We start from the raw sequence: 18,947 nt of genomic DNA, 5'->3' as shown, positions 1-18,947 counted from the left end.
GATGTGGTCTTGGCTGGAAGGGAGGGTCCGGTGCTGAGGCTGTGATCAGCTGGGAAAGCAGGAGCCAGGGGTCACAATGGGAGGGGAGGAGCATAGCATCATTTGTCTCTTGTCTCATATCCTGGTTTTCTGAACTCCAGGGAATCAGCGCCATCCGGAATTCTGCTGAGGGGCTTACAGAACTCACTCTGGGAGAAACAGAGATTTGGTGGCTGTGGAAATGGGCAGAGGATGTCAGATGCCTTATAGAGGCCAGGTCCGCCAGGAGGGCCCATGGTTGGGGAGCAGTTCCTGGGATGTGGAGGAAGCTGGAATCCCATTGTAAACCTGAAGGGTGAGGGACTGGGGTTGGGTTGGCAGAGGAGACAGTGGTTGTGGAAGATGAGTGATGAGGAAGTTAGATCCAAACGCCCTGAGAGCCAAACTAACTCATGCTGGATTTTGTGTTAGAAAGGATCAGCTCTGGGGAAGCCACGTAATGCAGGTATAAGATGAAGCTTGTCTTCAGTTCATTGAACAAGGGCTGCCCAAGCCCAGGAATATCCATACTCCTTTGGATCTAAGTTTCACGTTCTGGCATCTGAGAGGATAAAGAGCACTGAAGGACCCTCAGACGTCCTGTCCCACCATGCAGAAGGCTAGACTTTTATCTTGTCCTTTTATTTTCAAGAATGATACCTCCAAGGCTATAGAACTCTTGGCTTTAGAAACCTATTTTCTGTGTTTGTAGTGGGATGAAATTTTGGGATGGCCGGGTCACCTCCCTCTCTGAAGAGTTTTCTTGTTTCTCAGTGGTTGATCAGGTTTTGAAAATCATGTTGAGCAGTGGATTGAACTGCTGAAAATGAAGGGGAGGGATCCTGTTGTTTATTAGATGGGCCCCAGGAATTAGAGATGCTCTTTTCCGTATCCAGACAACCAGCCATATAAACATGCTCAGTTGGAAAGCAATGCTTTCCATTTCTTCTTCTGTATGAAATGTTTTACTTAGGGCTATGACTTTCCATCTTGTAAGGGAAAAGAAACATTTCCAATTTGAATTTCTTAGGGTGGCATTGATGACAGGCAAATCCACTTAGACTTACTCAGAGTACAATTATGGTCAGTAACTCAGTTACAAATGGGTTGCATTTGGAAGTTTCATTTGAAGTAGATTTTTTAAAAAATGTTTAGACTTTTAATTTTGAGATAATAGATTCAGATGTGTTTATAAGAATTACTACAGAGAGAGCGAGCAAGCGCTGTGTACTTTTGACCCATTCACCCCCAGTGGTAACATCTGGCAAAACTGTAAATAAGATCATCACCAGGGTACTGGGTTTGATGCAGTTGGTAGGACAGGGGAAGAACTGTTCTTGCTGTTCTCACAGCCCTGTCACCCCAGCCCTAGCCTCTGCTGCATCCTCCACGTCTGCACAGTAAGCTTTCAGGGAGTGTTGTAGAAGTGCAATCACACAGCATCTAAACTTTGAGGATCAGCATTCTTTCACTCAGCACAGTTCCCTGGATATTCTTCCAGGTGGCTGCAGATATCAATAGATTGTTCCATTTTATTTCTGAGCAGACTTCCATGGTATGGCCACACCAAATTTTTATTTAGCTGTTCATCCATCAAAGACACCTGGCTCATTTCCAGGTTTTATCTATTGTGAATAAAGCTACTACGAACAGTTGTATTCAGGATTTTTATGAAAATAAGTTTCCATTTCTCTGGAATAGATGTTCAGGAGTGCAGTTGCTGGGCCATATGGTAGTTTGGTTTGGCAGCTTTAGTTTTCAAAGAAACTGCCAAACTGTTTCCCAGAGTAGCCGCGCCATTTTATATCCCCACCAGCGATGTGTGGTCGAGTTTCTCCTTGCCAGCGCTTGGTGTAGTCAGTTGTTTTTTTTTAATGTTTGCCATTCTGATAGGTGTGTAGGAATATCTCATTGTTTTAATTTGCATTTCTTGAATGGCTAATGGCGTTGCACATTTTTTCATATTCAACGTGAAATTTGCCATCTGTCTTTCATCTTCTTGGTGAAATGCCTCACTGTACCTTTTGCCCATTTTCTAATTGGACTGATTGGGGTTTTTTCTTTTCTTTTTTTTGGCTGTTGATTTTGAGAGTTCTTCCTGTGTTCTATATAGTTCTCCTTTTTCAGATATGTAACCACAAATATTTTCTCCCATTCCCTAGCATGTCTTTTCATCCTCTTAATGTGATCTTCTGAAAAAGCAGAAGTTTTGCATTTTGATGAATATAATTCATGATTTTTCACTTTTATGAGTTGTGTTTTTTTAAACTTTGGTTTATATTCTTTTTAAAATTTTTATTTATTTTAATTGTGGCTGTTCTGGGTCTTGAGCTGCTTTGGCTGCTCTGCACGTGGGCCTTCTCTAGTTGCAGTGAGCCGGAGCTACTCTAGCTTTGGTGCTTGGGCTCCCCATTGTGCCGGCTTCTCTCGTTGCAGAGCACGGGCTCTAGAGCATGGACTCAGTAGTTGTGGCAGATGGGCTTAGTTGTCCTTAGTAAGTTGGATCTTACTGGACCAGGGATCAAACCTGTGATTCTTAACCGCTGGACCACCAGGGAAGTCCAGGTCTAAGACACTGAGTGCTTTTTGTGTCGAGAACAAGAACTCATCTAGATCCTGACGATTTTCTCCTGTGTTTTTTTTTTTTTTTTTTTTTACCCCTAATGCTTCACTTTGGCTAATTTTTATATAAGGGGTGAAGATTAGATATAAGAGTTTTGTTTGTTTATTTTGGTCTATGTCTGTCCATTTGCTCTAGAACCATTTGTTGAAATGGTGTCTTATGTCAAAAATTAGTTATATTTGTGTGGTCTATTTCAGGATTCTTTATTCTAATCCATTATTATATCTTTTTAGTAAGGCTTAATATGGGATAGATTACTCTCACTTTATTCTTCTTTTTCAAGATTGTTTTAGCTACACTAAGGCCTGCCTCTCTTCCTATAGATTTTAGAATAAGCCTATCTTTTTCTAACAAAAATTCTCCCTAGCATGTTGATAGGAATTGCATTAAATCTAGAGATCATTTTAGGGGAGAACTGACATCTTTACTATGTTGACTCTTCAAACCCATGAGCAGAGTGTATGTGTATTTGTTTATTTAGGTCTCCTTGGCTGTATTTTATCAGCATGTTAAATTTTTCGGCATACTGAATCTGTATATGTTAAGTTTGTATCAAAATATTTTTTGTCATGATTGTAAAAGCATTGTGTTTTAATTTTGGTTTCCACATGTTCATTATTATTATGAAATAGTTTCCATAGAATGTAGTTTCTCTTAAGACCAATGTCATGTAGTCATAGTTTTTAGATTAGCCCACAAAAGCCAGATTAAAAGTCATGCTAAAGCTGATATAATGAAGTTACTAGTGAGAATGAGACTACCATATGGTTATTATAATTCTAGTATTAATAGCAAATGAGAAATAATTATCAAATGTCTTGGAGAGGTCTAAGTCTAGTTCTTACATTAATTTATAAAATGTGATGTTCGCTTTTCTTCATGGGTATATCATTAAGTCTGCTGCCATGCATGTCAGTTCTGATACTGTCATAGTTTGGGAAAGAAGTGTGTATGACAAGAGTTTCCTAATTTCAGGATACAGTCAGAAAAAAACAAAAAAGGAAAGTATTTAAACACATTGCACAGGTAGAATTAACTGGACTTTGAACAAAGATAAAAAGCATGTGTAAAAGATGCACTTAAGAAGAATTAATCTTTAGACTCCAATGCATTAAGCTAGGCCAATTCTGTTGCAGCAGGAAACAATAACCTCAGAGGTGTCCAAAAGTTAGATGTTTATTTTGTGGGAGTGAATCTGTTTTGGGAAAAAAGCCTGCATCGTTGTGGTAGCAGTGATTCATTGTCTCCTCTTTTCTTAAAAGAAAGACCTCAGTAGTTAGTTATTTCACCTAAGTTTTTGTTTTTACCCTGCTTGCTCCAGGAGGAGTTTAAAGCAGCATTTATAAATATATAAAGCAAAGTCAAATAAAATTTAAAAAGGGGAAAAAGCAAAATTGGTTGAAGGGAAAATAAAGTGAGGCCCCATGGGGATGGAGATTAGGAAGAAGGAGTCATGCTATGAAGTTTTGTTTGTCATCTTGAGGTGATTAAAAAACTTGGTGTGGACAAAGCGTCTTTAACCCTTGTGCAAAACAGTCACAAAGCCGGTGTTTAATCATTACAGCTGCCCAGGGTATCTGACTTCTTCCCTGGCCACAGGACTGTCTGTTTAGAAAGAGGCATTGTCCTGCAGGGTTAATGACTAACCGGAATTCAGGTCCTGCTCTGGGAGCCTCTGCTGACTGGTGCAGCTGGAGGGTCAGAGAACTAGCAGCCAGGTGCCTGCCCCTGAGCAGCACAGAATTCTGAGTTCTATGCTTTATGCTGGAGTTAGATGAACAATTAAGAGATTCTGTTAATCTTCCCAATGACAAGGACACACACAGTTGTAAGTATTTTTATAAGCAGGGTTGTAATATTAGTTTGAATACCTAAAAAAACATAAATAGCCTTTTAAGAAGTGGTTGTGCTCGACAGTTCTTTTTTTTTGTCGCCCGTTAGTTAAGTTTCTTCTGGTCTTTGAGTGAGCTGAACAACCTGAGCTCCATCTGAAGCGAGATCCATCCATTCAGAGCACGGTCTTTGGTTTTAAGACAAAACATTTGTATTGTTTTAGAGAAATTCCTTCCAGGGCAATTCTTTCTTCTGATGACTCATTTTCTATTGGAAATTTCTCTTTTTGGAAGTGAGGAGAAACCCACAGATGTCCGCACCACGTGTAAACTTGTAGAGAGACGTGTGCCTTTATAGCATACTGTTTATACATGTATGTGTATGTTACTTTCTGAATGTTGTTGTCTGAGCTTTATCAGTGGTTTTGTGTTCTTTTATAATCCGAAGACTAGCATTAGGAAAACATTTGCCTATTCAGTTCTGTATGGTTGTAGCCTGTTCAGGAGATGGCTGTTGCATTTTTAGTTTCTCTGTAAAGCAAGCTGAAAGACAATGTGGCAATTCTCATTGCACTTCAGGTTGCCACTGGCCAGGCCTGTTGCAACAGCTGATGGGCCCCTCTGAGTTTCAGGAGCTATTTCTGGTAGATGAGCTGAGATCAAGGCTCTCCCAGTTCAGGCCATAAAAGGCCTGTCGCATGTGGAATTGCTCCACTGCTTCTGACAGCGTCCTCAGAGGCTGAAGTGTCCTCAGGTTTTACTTGGATTTACCCAGGAATGGATGGCCACACCAAGGCCAGACTGCGGAAGTTCAGCGTCAAGGACACCAGGGGACCGACAGCTTCAAAAAGAAGACACTTGTTGATAATATTTTGGCGATCTTTTTTCAGAGAAACTTTTGGGATGTAGCCTTCACCTGTTTTATTGCATTTGGCACCCAAACGCCATTTGGAAAGCACCGTTCTAAATTTATCCTCTTCTGAATCATCATTTCTGATAGATGCAGTTGCCTTGTTTGCGTTGTGGTATTTGATTTTGTACAGTGTTCCTTGGGCTAACTTTTGATATTTTGCTTTTTGTTTAGAATTTGAAAGTAGTATTCTTTGAAAGGAGACGCACAGAGAATACTTGAGGACAACCAAAGCCGAATTAGAGGATATAACGTGTTTTTTTTTTTAATTAGAAAAATAAGGAATTACAGTGTGGTTTTTCTCCCCCCTTTAACTTAGAGGAACAAGGAGTGTACAGAAATTTGAAGTAAGTGAAAACCCTTCCTTTAAATCTAAATGCAGTTTTGTTTTTTTTTTAAGTATCATTTGTCTGAGCATGCTTCCGAAGGATTTGTAGATGTCAAACACTGGAATGTTCCCGCCAGTATGTGCTAGTTGTTGCATACTTCTGTAGGTACCCGTGGGCATGTTTTTTGGTTTCAGAATAATTGGATTTTTTTTTTTAATTAAAAGCAAAATAACTTACTTTATGGTTACAGAAAGGTTGATACTAACAATTCAGCCTACAGTCTAGAAGGCACTCCTGTCTAAACGTTAAGCACTTGAAGCCTTGGAATTAATAGCATATTCACAATACAGAGTACTTCAATCATTGTATCACATGTATGGAGGTGGAGTTCAGAAGGTCAAGTTTTATTTCTTTCCTATTATTAATCCATGTGGAAATATTAGGTTGGCCAAAAAGTTCGGGTTTTTCCGTAACATCTTATGGAAAAACCCAAATGAACTTTGTGGCCAACCCAATATAAATCATCAGTGTTCCCTTTGTATGGTCTTTGTTTTGAGGGTTCTTTACCTTGGTACTCTGATTCTTTAAGTTTAATTTAGAGAACCTCCGATGTTTCAGGATTTATTTATATATTAAAAAAAAATTCTCACTCTAGTTTCTCGCTTTGGGGCTGTATTTCATTTTTTTTGTTCTCCAAGAAAATAATGCCATATCATTCTTGTAAAGCTCTAGAGACAACTGTGGTCTGTTTGTAATTTAGCTTGGTGATTTGCTTATGCTGAAAAAAAGGGTGGTTCCTTTTTTTGTTTTTATTTCTTTATTTTAAAGATGGTTTCTTTGTACTGTATCAGATGGACCAGTAGGGGCAGTGATTATTTTTATCAGGTAGAAAAACAGAATATTTATAGAGATGAGCCTCATCAGTGAATACTGCCATGGTTCTCAATCAGACTGAGTGCCGCAACCCTGGGGGCTTTTGGAAATGCTTGGGGGTGATTCTGGTTTTCATAATAACTGGCTGGTGTTTGAGGGGATGTGGCTACAACTGTAAATGCCCTGTAATGGGGGACAGTCCCATGTGGTAAGGTAAAGCATGGCCCTGGCCAAAATGCTGGTGGTATCCCTGCTGAGAAAAACTGCAGGGTGTCAGTGATCCTCCCGATCCCAGGGCGAAGCAACATAAACCAGGCATATGGCGGCTGCCTCTTTTCATCAGCCCAGAAGAGCTCTTGGGAAGCCAAGTAGTGGGTGTCCTGCCAGGAGTAATCATCCTATCTGTCCTCTGAGACGGTGACACAGGTGGGCACAGAGAGGCGGTTTGCTCATCTTGTTTCCTCCTGGACGGTTCTCGTCATCCGCCAAGGAAATGCTAACTCTGAAGTCACAAGGATACTTACTATTCAAAATAGCATTCAGTCAAAGCGCCCAGATTACGTCTCCTGTACTCAGTGCACACAGATAGCTCTGCTGGTACTTTTAGGACATCTTGTTTCCTGGTAACCACTCTAAGATTTTTGAATTTCCATTCGGAATGAAAATCTTTGTCAATACCTAAGGTCGTTTACAACTTTACAGTTCAGAAACTATATCCAAAGAAGAGGGCTGTTGGCTAAGAGAGCAGCAGTGTTCAGGGTCAGAGGCTGCATGGAAAGCTGCAGGAGCGACCACCGCAGGCAACTCTTTGCTGCCAGGAGTATTAATACACTAGTCTGGGGGCTGCCCTGTGACCAGGCGAATTCCCCGATCTGGAACTTTCCTGCAGCTTTTAACTCTGAGCCAGAAGCTGCATGGTCACTCTCCATAGGTAACCAAGACAGCTGAGTCAGTCTCTGAAAGGATGCTTCTGCCCGCACACCTCCTGAGCCTCCCTGCGCCTTCCTCTTACCTGGATGATGGCGTCACCCTTTTGTCCCATGTTCTCCACTGTCCTATCTATCCTCAGAATGACCTTACTAAAGCAAGAGGAGTGAGTGAGTGAGTGAAAGTCGCTCAGTCACGTCCGATTCTTTTCGACCCCATGGACTGTAGCTTGCCAGGCTCCTGTGTCCATGGAATTTTCCAGGCCAGATTACTGGAGTGGGTTCTCTTCTCCAGGGGATCTTCCCAACCCAGGGATCGAACTCCGGTCTCCCGTGTTGCAGGCAGATTCTTTACCATCTGAGCCACGAGGGAAGCCAAACCAAGAGGAAAGCAAAAACCAAACTTTGCATAGTTTCCCACTGATTAAAGGCCAAAGCCCAGCTCCTCAGCCTCCCCTTCAGGGTCTTTCATGCCACTCTTTTTGCTGGGACCCCTCCCTGAAATATTCTGCCTTCCCCTGCTTGCCAGGGAAGTGATCTCAAAGGAGATTTTCCCAGAAGCCGCCTCTGACCTTCTGCCTCTGGGTTCTGGGGCCTTGACTTAAGCCTGTGCTTTATCCCATGGGGCCCTGACACCGTGTCCTGGGGCCCCCTTCCTCTGTAGGGGGTGTTCAACGAGGCACCTGGGTCCTAGCACCCACTGCACGGCTGGTCTGCAGATGTGAGCTGCTTGAATGCCTTGAAATGATCTGTGGATTCTTCATATCAGAATTTAGCTGCACAAAATACTCTTGACGCTGTTATTATTCACGACAGAAGTGGGTGTTCTATGTACTAAATTCTGTTTTTTTTTTCCCCCCATATCTAATAATGCAAGCAGAAAGACTTGTCCTCCTATTACAAGCCTGCTGGGGTTTCTGTATGTGCTCTTTTGCCAACACAGGAAATTAAGGTGCGTGCAATGAAATCAGCCACTTCATTATTGGAGTTTTGCCGAAAATGAAGAAACTCATCTCGTGGTGTGATTTGATTTAGGTGCTTTTCCTGAGCATTAATCTTCATCCCTAGGGTGAAACATCTCAGGGTGGTTTGCACTGCTGGCCTCCAAAGGAGGGGTACAGCAGCTGGATGTGGGTTCAAAAGGATCTCTGTCCCACTTTCTCATGGCCATGTACTGATGCAGGAGGTTTTGAAAGAGGGGTGTATTTCACCTCATTACTTGCTTACTCTCTTCTGAAAGTTGATCCTTTAATCCCAAGCAAGTTCATAACCCATTTCTAACTGGCTTTTGTGTACACAGAGTCAAAAAAAGCGCTTTCCTGTTTGCTGTGGGTCATTGACTGGCCCGTGTCCCAGCCCTGGGTTCATGTCAGCACGTGTATGTTGAGGGTTTCATCTCAATATTGCACACCTGGATACAGATCACCCAACTGAATGTGTGTTCCCCATCTTTAGTGAACTCATTCCCTACAGGAACTCAGACGCAGACAGAACAGAGCTGTTATCCAAGGCGGCTGGAAGGGACGAACAAAAATAATATCATTACTGTTTGCCAGCCTTACGCCCATGCTTTTCCTTATGTGACCTCGCTTAAGTTTTCCCAGGGCCCCTGAGACATAATACTATCATTATCTCCATTCTACAGAGGAGGATAACTGAGGTTTAGGGCCTAAGGGCACGTATTGCAGGGTCAAGGTAGAACTGGATTGGAACCCAAATCTATCTCACGTCAGTGCCTATCGTCATAAGCACCACTTAAAGTCAGTACATCTCAAACTTGACTGAGCATCACCTGTACTCTTGTTAACGTGCAGGCTGTGATTGGGTAGGTCTAGGTGGGGGAGAGCGGAGAAGGCAATGGCACCCCACTCCTACTCTTGCCTGGAAAATCCCATGGACAGAGGAGCCTGTTGGGCTACAAGGGGGTCGCTAGGAGTCAGACATGACTGAGCAACTTCACTTTCACTTTTCACTTTCATGAATTGGAGAAGGAAATGGCAACCCACTCCAGTGTTCTTGCCTGGAGAATCCCAGGGACGAGGGAGCCTGGTGGGCTGCCGTCTATGGGTCGCATAGAGTCGGACACGACTGAAGCGACTTAGCAGCAGCAGCAGGTGGGGGAGAGAGTCAGCAAGCCAGCGCCCAGGTGATGCTCACACCTCTGGTCTGAGGACCGACTTTGAGTAGCATGGTTGTAAACGCCTCTCAAGATGGAAGCAACCAGCTCAGGGGATTTGAAGGAGCCATGGAAAAAGTGATTCAGTTCCTTGTGCCTTTCACACCCTCCCTTCCATGCTTTGCCTGTGTTGTTGCCACTATTTCTCTTATTTCCAATGTCTGTCTGCCTTTCTCCTGGCCCCTCCTCCAGTCCTGCATCCTAAATAAAGCTCATCCTGATCTCAAGCTCTCCCTCTCTGGCCCACCACGCATCCCTCCACACCCTCCCAGGAGCTCCTTCTCCCTCCCAGACCTGCTCCATCTCCCGGGTTCTCTGACCTTGCTGAGCTTTGCCTCTGAGCATCTCTGTGTCAGGATGCCACCTTGGATGTAGTAAGGTTGTGAAACTCTGACCCCTGCACTGGGCATCCCTGGATGGCTGTGTGCTTGGGCCATCTTCTTGCCTTTGTTTTCTGAATCCTTTGCACAGCTCATCTTCTGAGGGTCCACATTAAGATAAAAATTCTTGTGCTGCTGGTTATACATTGAATTAATTGTACAACCTGTCCATTTCAGATGGAATATATTCATTTGGATTTCAGAGCTTATTGACTTGCTTCATTAGAGTTTATGTCCTATATCACCTTTATTGTTAGAATTATGCATAAGAAAGAAAAATTACTTTCTCAAAGGGCTTTTATAAATAATGTACCTATAATTTGGAACTGTTTTTTTTCTCATTTATTTTTTATTGAAGTAGCATTGGTTTATAATATTTTATGTTTCATGTATACATTATTTTTCAGCTTCTGTGTACCCTACAGCATGCTGACCACCAAAAATTTTGTTTTCATCCTTCACCATACCTATTTAATCCTGCCCGCTCCTCCCCATCTGGTAACCACTAATCCGTTCTTTGTATCTATGTAACTATGTGTTTGTTTTTGTTTGGTTCGTTCATTTAGTTAGTTTTTTTATTCTCCACATATGAATGAAATCATATGGTATTTTTCTCCATCAGACTTATTTCACTAAGTGTAATACCCTCAAGGACAATCTGTGTCATCACATATGGCAAGATTTCATCCTTTTTTATGGCTGAGTAGTAGTCTAGTATGTGTTTGCATATTGGATTTTTTTCCCCTTCATTCACTGATGGGCATTTATGTTGCTTCCATATCTTGGCTACCATGAATAATGCCAGGATGAACAGAAGGGTACATATTTCTTTTCTAATTAGTGTTTTCATATTTTTTAGATAAATACCCAGAAGTGTGATACCTGGATCATTTGGTAAATCTTCTTACTTTTTGAGGAATCTCTATACTGCTTTGCATAGTGGTTGCACAAGTTGACATTCCCATCCAGTGCATGAGGTGTTTTGGTTAATGAGAGGTCTCTCGTTTCTTTCCAAACTCTCAATAATGTTCTGAGTATGGAAAGTAGACAGAAATCTTAGGTTCAGATATATATGGTCACTAAACAGAAAAATAGTATGGATATTTTTATATTTTTAAGACTTTAAATATTTCAGGGCGTGGTCTTTTCACAATTCTGAAAATTCTGTATCTAATTTTACTACATTTAACCAAAATTTTAAAATAGACACACACTGTATTTGCACACATGTTACACACTCAACAATGAACAAGCCACTCCAGCCAAAACTCAAACAGGAAAGCAATTGATTTTCAGTAGTAGCTTAAAATATGTTGAATTAAGAAATCACTTATAAGAGAAAAAATAACTTCTGAAAGTTTTAGTCCTGTTTCTGTGTACAGATTTTCTTAGAGAGTTTCTTAAATTGCAGGTGACATTTCAGCTTACCATGTGCTAGGATGGTCACCAGATTTCAGCCATATTCATTTACTTCTGCAGTTCCTCTAATTCTTTAACAGTATGACAAAACCAAAAGACAGATGACATTCAGGTGTCTATCATTTGTTGACAGTATTGTGTTGGATACCTAACACAGCTCATGACTGTATAGATTTGAACCAGATTAGGGCTTCCATCTATGGGGTTGCACAGAGTCGGACACGACTGAAGTGACTGAGCAGCAGCAGGGATTCCCTGGTGGCTTAGAATTTAAAGAATCTGCCTGTAGTACAGGAGACCTGGGTTCAATCTCTGGGTTGGGAAGGTCCCCTGGAGGAGGGCATGTCAACCCACTCCAGTGTTCTTGCCTGGATAATTCCCATGGACAGAGTAGCCTGGCGGGCTACAGTCTATGGGGTCACAAAGATTCGGACATAACAGTGACTAGGCACAGCACACAGAAGGAGAAAAAAATGGGGCAAGCCACTAAAAGGTAGACAGCTCTGCAAATTATGCTCATGGTCTTAATTTCCACCAGATGTTCATTTCAAGCACACACACACAATCGTTTGGCTTTACGATTTCATACATTTTTGATCGAACACGTTGAATATTTTACAGTTTCATGACTGGATGATTGTTGCCGTGATGTGGGGGACCAGGGTGAGCAAGCCTCCTGTAAAGCTTGTTCCCCAGCACAGGAGCCTCCCAGGGAGATGGAATTTATTTATTTGGATTGGTATCTGTTCTTCCCTCCCGAGACTTCAGAGAGCTTGCAGGCAGCTCACAGTTCTTAAATATTTAAATATTCCAAAGTGAGCTGCAGGATGAAGGTGCAAGGATGGGGAATAAAAGTGGTGGTGGGAATATTGTGAAATCTATGATAGCAAACAAGCTGCTTGCTCTCCCCACCCTCGGACTCCCTCCCAGAGCTCTCAGGAAGCATTTTCCCTGCTCTGAGTGGAGAAGGAAAATCTCACGTGAAGGTGTGTGAACCTGAAGAGTGCTAGGGGCAATGGCAGAATTAGGTAGGGGCAGCCCTGATGTTGATTAATAACCAGCTGTGTGACCTTGGGTACGTTCTTAACCTCGCTGGGCTTCATTTATTCAAATGAACACCAGATTGGAGGATTTCTAAACCCCTTTTAATTATTTGCATTCTATACAGTGGAGGTGATGGAATTCCAGTTGAGCTGTTTCAAATCCTGAAAGATGATGCTGTGAAAGTGTTGCACTCAATATGCCAGCAAATTTGGAAAACTCAGCAGTGGCCACAGGACTAGAAAAGGTCAGTTTTCATTCCAATCCCAAAGAAAGGCAATGCCAAAGAATGCTCAAACTACTGCACAATTGCACTCATCTCACATGCTAGTAAAGTAATGCTTAAAAATCTCCAAGCCAGGCTTCAGCAATATATGAACCGTGAAATTCCAGATGTTCAAGCTGGTTTTAGAAAAGGCAGAGGAACCAGAGATCAAATTGCCAACATCTGCTGGATCATGGAAAAAGCAAGAGAGTTCCAGAAAAACATCTATGTTTGCTTTATTGACTATGCCAAAGCCTTTGACTGTGTGGATCACAATAAACTGTGGAGAATTCTTCAAGAGATGGGAATACCAGACCACCTGACCTGCCTCTTGGGAAATCTGTATGAAGGTCAGGAAGCAACAGTTAGAACTGGACATGGAACAACAGACTGGTTCCAAATAGGAAAAGGAGTACGTCAAGGCTGTATATTGTCACCCTGCTTATTTAACTTCTATGCAGAGTACATCATGAGAAACGCTGGGCTAGAGGAAGCACAAGCTGGAATCAAGATTGCGGGGAGAAATATCAATAACCTCAGATATGCAGATGACACCACCCTTATGGCAGAAAGTGAAGAGGAACTAAGAAGCCTCTTGATGAAAGTGAAAGAGGAAAGTGAGAAACTTGGCTTAAAGCTCAACATTCAGAAAACTAAGATCATGGTATCCAGTCCCATCACTTCATGGCAGATAGATGGGGAAGCAGTGGAAACAGTGTCAGACTTTATTTTTTTGGGCTCCAAAACCACTGCAGATGGTGACTGCAGCCATGAAATTAAAAGACGCTTACTCCTTGGAAGAAAAGTTATGACCAACCTAGACAGCATATTAAAAAGCAGAGACATTACTTTGCCAACAAAGGTCCGTCTAGTCAAGGCTATGGTTTTTCCAGTAGTCATGTATGGATGTGAGAGTTGGACTATAAAGAAAGCTGAGTGCTGAAGAACTGATGTTTTTGAACTGTGGTGTTAGAGAAGACTCTTGAGAGTCCCTTGGACTGCAAGGAGATCCAACCAGTCCATTCTGAAGATCAGCCCTGGGTGTTCATTGGAAGGACTGATGTTGACGCTGAAACTCCAGTACTTTGGCCACCTGATGCAAAGAGCTGACTCTTTTGAAAAGACCCTGATGCTGGGAAAGATTGAGGGCAGGAGGAGAAGGGGACAACAGAGGATGAGATGGTTGGATGGCATCACCGACTCAATGGACATGGGTTTGGGTGGACTCCGGGAGTTGGTGGTGGACAAGGAGGCCTGGCATGGTGTGGTTCACGGGGTCACAAAGAGTCAGACACAACTGAGCAACTGAACCCTAAGATTTCAGAGCTTGAAAATATGCCAGCCTTCCCTGGAAAGGAAACCCTGAGTCTAGAAGGTGGTGGTCCAAGATTTGGAAGAGCAGGAGAGGGGAATGGACTCTAATGGACTGTCAAAATTGTCGTACTCAAGTTCCCTGAAGCTTTTCATCTTCAACCCTACGTGTGTCCTTATATATTTAAAAGATAGAATTTAAAACACTTCATTCCTAGCCCAAAGGGGATGCTTTTTAGGTTTATTATCTTTCTACTGTTTGCATTTTCTGCAATTCTCTCTTCCCCTAGGATTTATACTGTTAAAAAGTTCATAAGCTTTTTAGAAACTCTTGTTCTGTTTAGGCAAGTATGGCTCCTCTTTCTCTCTCTATTAAAAAAAAGTTATTTATTTATTTGGCTGCATCAAGTAAGTCTTAGTTGCAGCTCACAGGATCTGTAGTGCATCATGCAGGGTCTTTCCTTGCCGCTCATGGGGTCTCTAGTTGTGGCAAGCAGGCTCAGTTGCTCTGAGGCATGTGGGATCTTAGTTCCTCGACCAGGGATTGAACCCTCATACTCTGCAATGGCAAGGTGGATTCTTAACTGCTGGACCTCCAAGGAAGTCCTCCTCTCTACTTTTTTTTAACTTGTTTTCTCTCCAGTGTCCTAAGGAACTATCTATAAAATGTTGATTCATTGCCGAGGCAAAGGTATACACTGATATCATTCAACCAGGATGTTCTAGAAATAAGTCATTGAATCAGCTTTACTTTTTACTTTCAGACTTCGTGTCTCTTGAATCTTTTTAGTAAATTTAGAAAAAAATTAGAAGTCATTTTACTTGAAGACTTTGAAGTGAGTTTAGATAGAGCTTGGGCATCACAGATGAACTGTTGTGTAAGAATTTTAGTGTCTGACAGTAGAAACTTTGGAAACTAATCTCACTTTCTGTGCATTTTCCTTGCTAAGATTCTTTATCTGGTCACCTCTACCATCAGGCAAAGCTGACTGTGTTACAAAGTAGTGCATAAGCTGCCTTTATGTCCACATTGTATGTGAGCACTGTTTTTACACTACATTTTGCAAATTGTAAAGCACATTCTTATTTCATAGGGTTGTAAGAATTTCAACATTTGTGCTTCACAAGGTAATTATATCAGTAAAAGTAAATTATCGCATAGGGCTTCCCAGGTGGCAGTAGTAAAGAATCCGCCTGCCAGTGCAGGAGGAACAAGAGATGTGGGTTCGATCCCTGGGTCAGGAAGATCCCTTGGAGAAGGAAATGCCAACCAGCTCCAGTATTCTTGCCCGGAAAATTCCATGGACAGAGAAGCCTGGTGGGCTATAGTCCACGGGGTCACATAGAGTAGGATGCAACTGAGCACACGCATGCACAGAAATTATAGCATATTCAGTAGCTCCAGATAGAAGTGATAATCAGATGGTAAATGGATGCTCCAAGACCGGAGGAGGACAGATCACCTTGGTATTTGAACCAAGAGAGTTTTCAGAGCTCTTCCTTATGCAGCACGTCTCTGTGGCTGATGTGAAACTGATGATGATTTTTATCGTTTATGAGTTTAAAGTAAAAGAAAAAATGAGACTGACAGGTAGATAACTTAGGACAGGGTGAAGTCAAAATTGTCATTACAGGCATGTTGTGTTTCTGATGATGATCATGGTTTTCTTGTGCAGATGTTTTTGAACAGGTGCATTAGCAGGCTTTAGGAGGTTAGACTATCTCCCCAAAAGTATAGGAAAAATGTTTATTTTTTTTTGAAAGTTCATTTCATAGAGGAGATGAGTCATTGTTTGCAGCATTTTTCTTAGAGGGACTGGATTCCTAAAAAGTGAAGAACAAATGCAGACTTTAGAGACACTAAAGTCTTGTTCTGATTATTTCCATAAAAATGAAGCTCTCAGAAGTGACCCACCTCCAGCCCCTGAAACAAGGTGAGGGCAGCCGGTAAGTCTGGGTCATCCCAGTCCAGGAGAACTTTCTGTGTTGATACAAATGTTCTCCATTGGGAGTTGTTTTATAGGGTAGCTGCTAAGCATAGATGTCTGTTGGGCCCTTAAAGAATATGGCATGTGCAACTGAGGAACTGAACTTCTGACCTGAATTATTTTGACTAGTTTAGATGGCAACATCCCTATGTGTTGGACAGCACAGGTCTGGGAAGTGGATCTGTGCTTTGTGCATGTGCTAAGACAGTTTGGAGAATCTCAGGGCATCTTTGTGATGCAAAAGAAACTGAAGCCTCTATCTCAGAGGAGACTTTTCTGTGGATTCCCCATCCCTCCCACCACTGCACAAATCCACTCTCCTGGTACAAGCATACGCATACCCACACACAGGGTATGGTGTTACAGGTTCTTTGTGGCCCTGAAAACATCAAATGTTCATTTGCACATTTTGAATTATGTATCCAAAGAGATGCGCTCTGCAGTCTCACCATCACTAGCGTCATTAACATTGAACCTTCAGGCTAACACCTTAAGCATCACTTGCTTCATGCCTGATGTAGATGGAATCACTATGAATCCAGCACCAAAGTGATCTTGGGGATGGAGGGCTATAATCTAATACCATGCCAGCATGTTCTCTGGATGCTTCTGGCTCTTTCCTCAGTCTGCGTTTTGGCTTGAGGTCATGGAGTTTTGTGAGAAATTACTGTCACAGGGGTTTGGGGTTTGTTTTTGCCTTTAACTTTTTTATAAACCAAAGCTGTCCTTTGGGAGCCGGGGCCATGCTGTGTGTGATGGGGAACTCTTCTGTGATGAGAGCTCGTGTGAGATCTTGAACTTACCCTGTGGACCACGCCAGCCACTTGGCATTCATTCCAGTCTCTTTGGGGTACCAACCTGGCTACTGATGGTACTGTGTATTTTCTCCCAAATGCCTACATCCTGTGAACCTCTGACACTTGAGAACGTGGATAGGAAGGCAAGAACAGAGGCTACCCTGTGAACCCGCCCGTCACCCAGCCTCCCACCTAAAACCCAGGTGTCGACCTGTTACATCTCTAGGGTTCTTTGTGCGCTCTAACCGGTGGTAGGTGGGTGTGTGTATAGCAAATGAGGATGGGAACTCTTAAAAAGCATAGGCAGGAAATTGAGGACCAAAGGATGTGTTAGGATGGAGAAGGACCAGCCACATCCAAGGTTGTGGCCCTCACCCCTGCCCATGAGCCCACAGCCCAAGGAGCTGGTGTGATGGCCTTTGGATGCCTGATGAACCCTTGCCTCTGCACCCCGTGCTCCAACCACAGTGGCAGCCCCTGTCCCAGGCACCAACCGCCTCCCCATTCTGCCTTTTGGATCCTCTTCTCGATCTGGAATGCCTCCCCACCAGCCCACCCAGCTCTCCAGCCCAGAGTGCTGGCCACCTTACCTGAGAAGCTCTGCTCAGGATGAGATGAGCCTCCTCTCACTCTACCCCCAGCCACTGGCTCATCTGAACAGCTCAGAGCAAATGCCAGTGTCCTTGGGTATAGACTAACCCAGGGGGGTCGGATAAATCTGCACTGCATTTCTTTGCAATGAAAATCCAAACAGACTGGAGTGATTTTTTTTCCCTTTACAAGGGCAACAAGTCGTACTACCAGTTTCGTAGAAGAATGTAGTCATCATTATTAAATATCCGGACTGAAGAGGTCGGGGTGGTTCCCACTGCCCCTGTTCAACCCTTGCGTCCAGTGTGGGTGAATGCATGGATTTAATTGGATCGGGTGACTATATATCAGAAACAGTTCAGCTGAGCTGTTGTGCTGATTGGATGTTTTTAAAATAACCAACTCGGGTGACCACCCAAGTCACCACCTGGCCTTCTTTGGTTTGTCCAAGAAGTGGGTAAGCATTTAGGGACAATATAAGGAGAGTCAGCCTCCTCCTGGGCCTACTCTTTCCTGCTCCCTCTTTCCTTCCCTTCCCTTCTTCCCTGCCTCCTTCCTTCCTTTTTCTTTCTTTTTCTCCTTCCTTCCCCCCTCCCTTCTTTCCCTCCTTTCTTTTCCTTTCTTTCTCTTTCCTTTTCATCTTCTTTCTATTTTATTTCTACTTTTCCATATTTCTTTTTCTCTTGCTGCCTTTTCTTCATTTTCAGCTTAGCAATCAAGATAGAGCAACCCAGCCATGGATACCTGTAAGTTTTCCTGATTTGAATGAATGCCTTGATCATTTTTAGAACCTGTATATGACATCTGTTCACATAGACATAAACTCTCCCTTTTCACAGCTTTTATGGTTTTTGTAACACTGCTACTATGGTCTTTTAAAATTTATTATATTCTGAAACATGGAATCTGATGGTTAGGCATCGTGGTATTATTCTGTGGACAGAGATTTCTCGTTAGAGTGAACTGGTGAACTTCCCTTTCCTGTTTTCTGTGTTTACAGATGTATGTGTCTGTGTGGATGTGTATGAATAAAGCCAAACAATAGCTACTTACATTTTTGAGAGTGTAGTTTGCCACTGATAAGAAGGAAGCAGGTAGTCCATGACATTTCTAGTTTAATTTTAGTAGTGCAAAAATTAAAATCAAACCTCAGCTCCTGCTTTGGTGTCTGTTAACTCAAATTTAAAATTAGAAATGTGGTAATTATTTGGCCGTTCCGACTTTCTAAGGGAAACCTTATCATATTGTATGTGTGCGTGTGCTGGCCTTTAAAAATAGACATTACTATGAGAGATGGACCTCACTGTCTATACCGCTGTCTAACTGCCAGCTGATGCCTGTGAGTCGGTGGGGTTTGGAATCAGTGGCGAGCTGGTGAGTCGTCCAAGGAGCCTTAAATACCACCTTTGGCTCCATTCACTTCATCTTTAGTCAAAGCTCTTTTGTTTTAAAAGCTAACTGCCTAAGA

At 42.5% G+C, this 18,947-nt stretch overlaps 1 protein-coding gene across 5 annotated transcripts in view; it reads left to right on the top strand.

The window, feature by feature from the left end:
* Positions 1–5,201: 5,201 nt before the first annotated feature.
* SVIL (supervillin) overlaps positions 5,202–18,947 on the top strand; it is a 169,567-nt gene continuing 155,821 nt past the window's right edge. For 3 of the 5 annotated variants that reach the window (XM_052650625.1, XM_052650624.1, XM_052650628.1), the window contains exon 1: positions 17,998–18,225. In XM_052650625.1, coding sequence (XP_052506585.1) covers positions 18,216–18,225 — 10 coding nt within the window. In that variant the 5' untranslated portion in view covers positions 17,998–18,215. Of the gene's footprint in view, positions 5,731–17,997; positions 18,226–18,947 lie in introns of those variants that run through there. The other 2 variants (XM_052650626.1, XM_052650627.1) reach the window with 1 other exon arrangement.

The sequence above is a fragment of the Budorcas taxicolor genome, chromosome 13 (assembly GCF_023091745.1).
Source record: "Budorcas taxicolor isolate Tak-1 chromosome 13, Takin1.1, whole genome shotgun sequence".
Lineage (NCBI taxonomy): Eukaryota > Metazoa > Chordata > Mammalia > Artiodactyla > Bovidae > Budorcas > Budorcas taxicolor.
The sequence above is the reverse complement of the archived record's forward strand: the minus strand, read 5'-3'. Positions and strand labels throughout refer to the sequence as shown.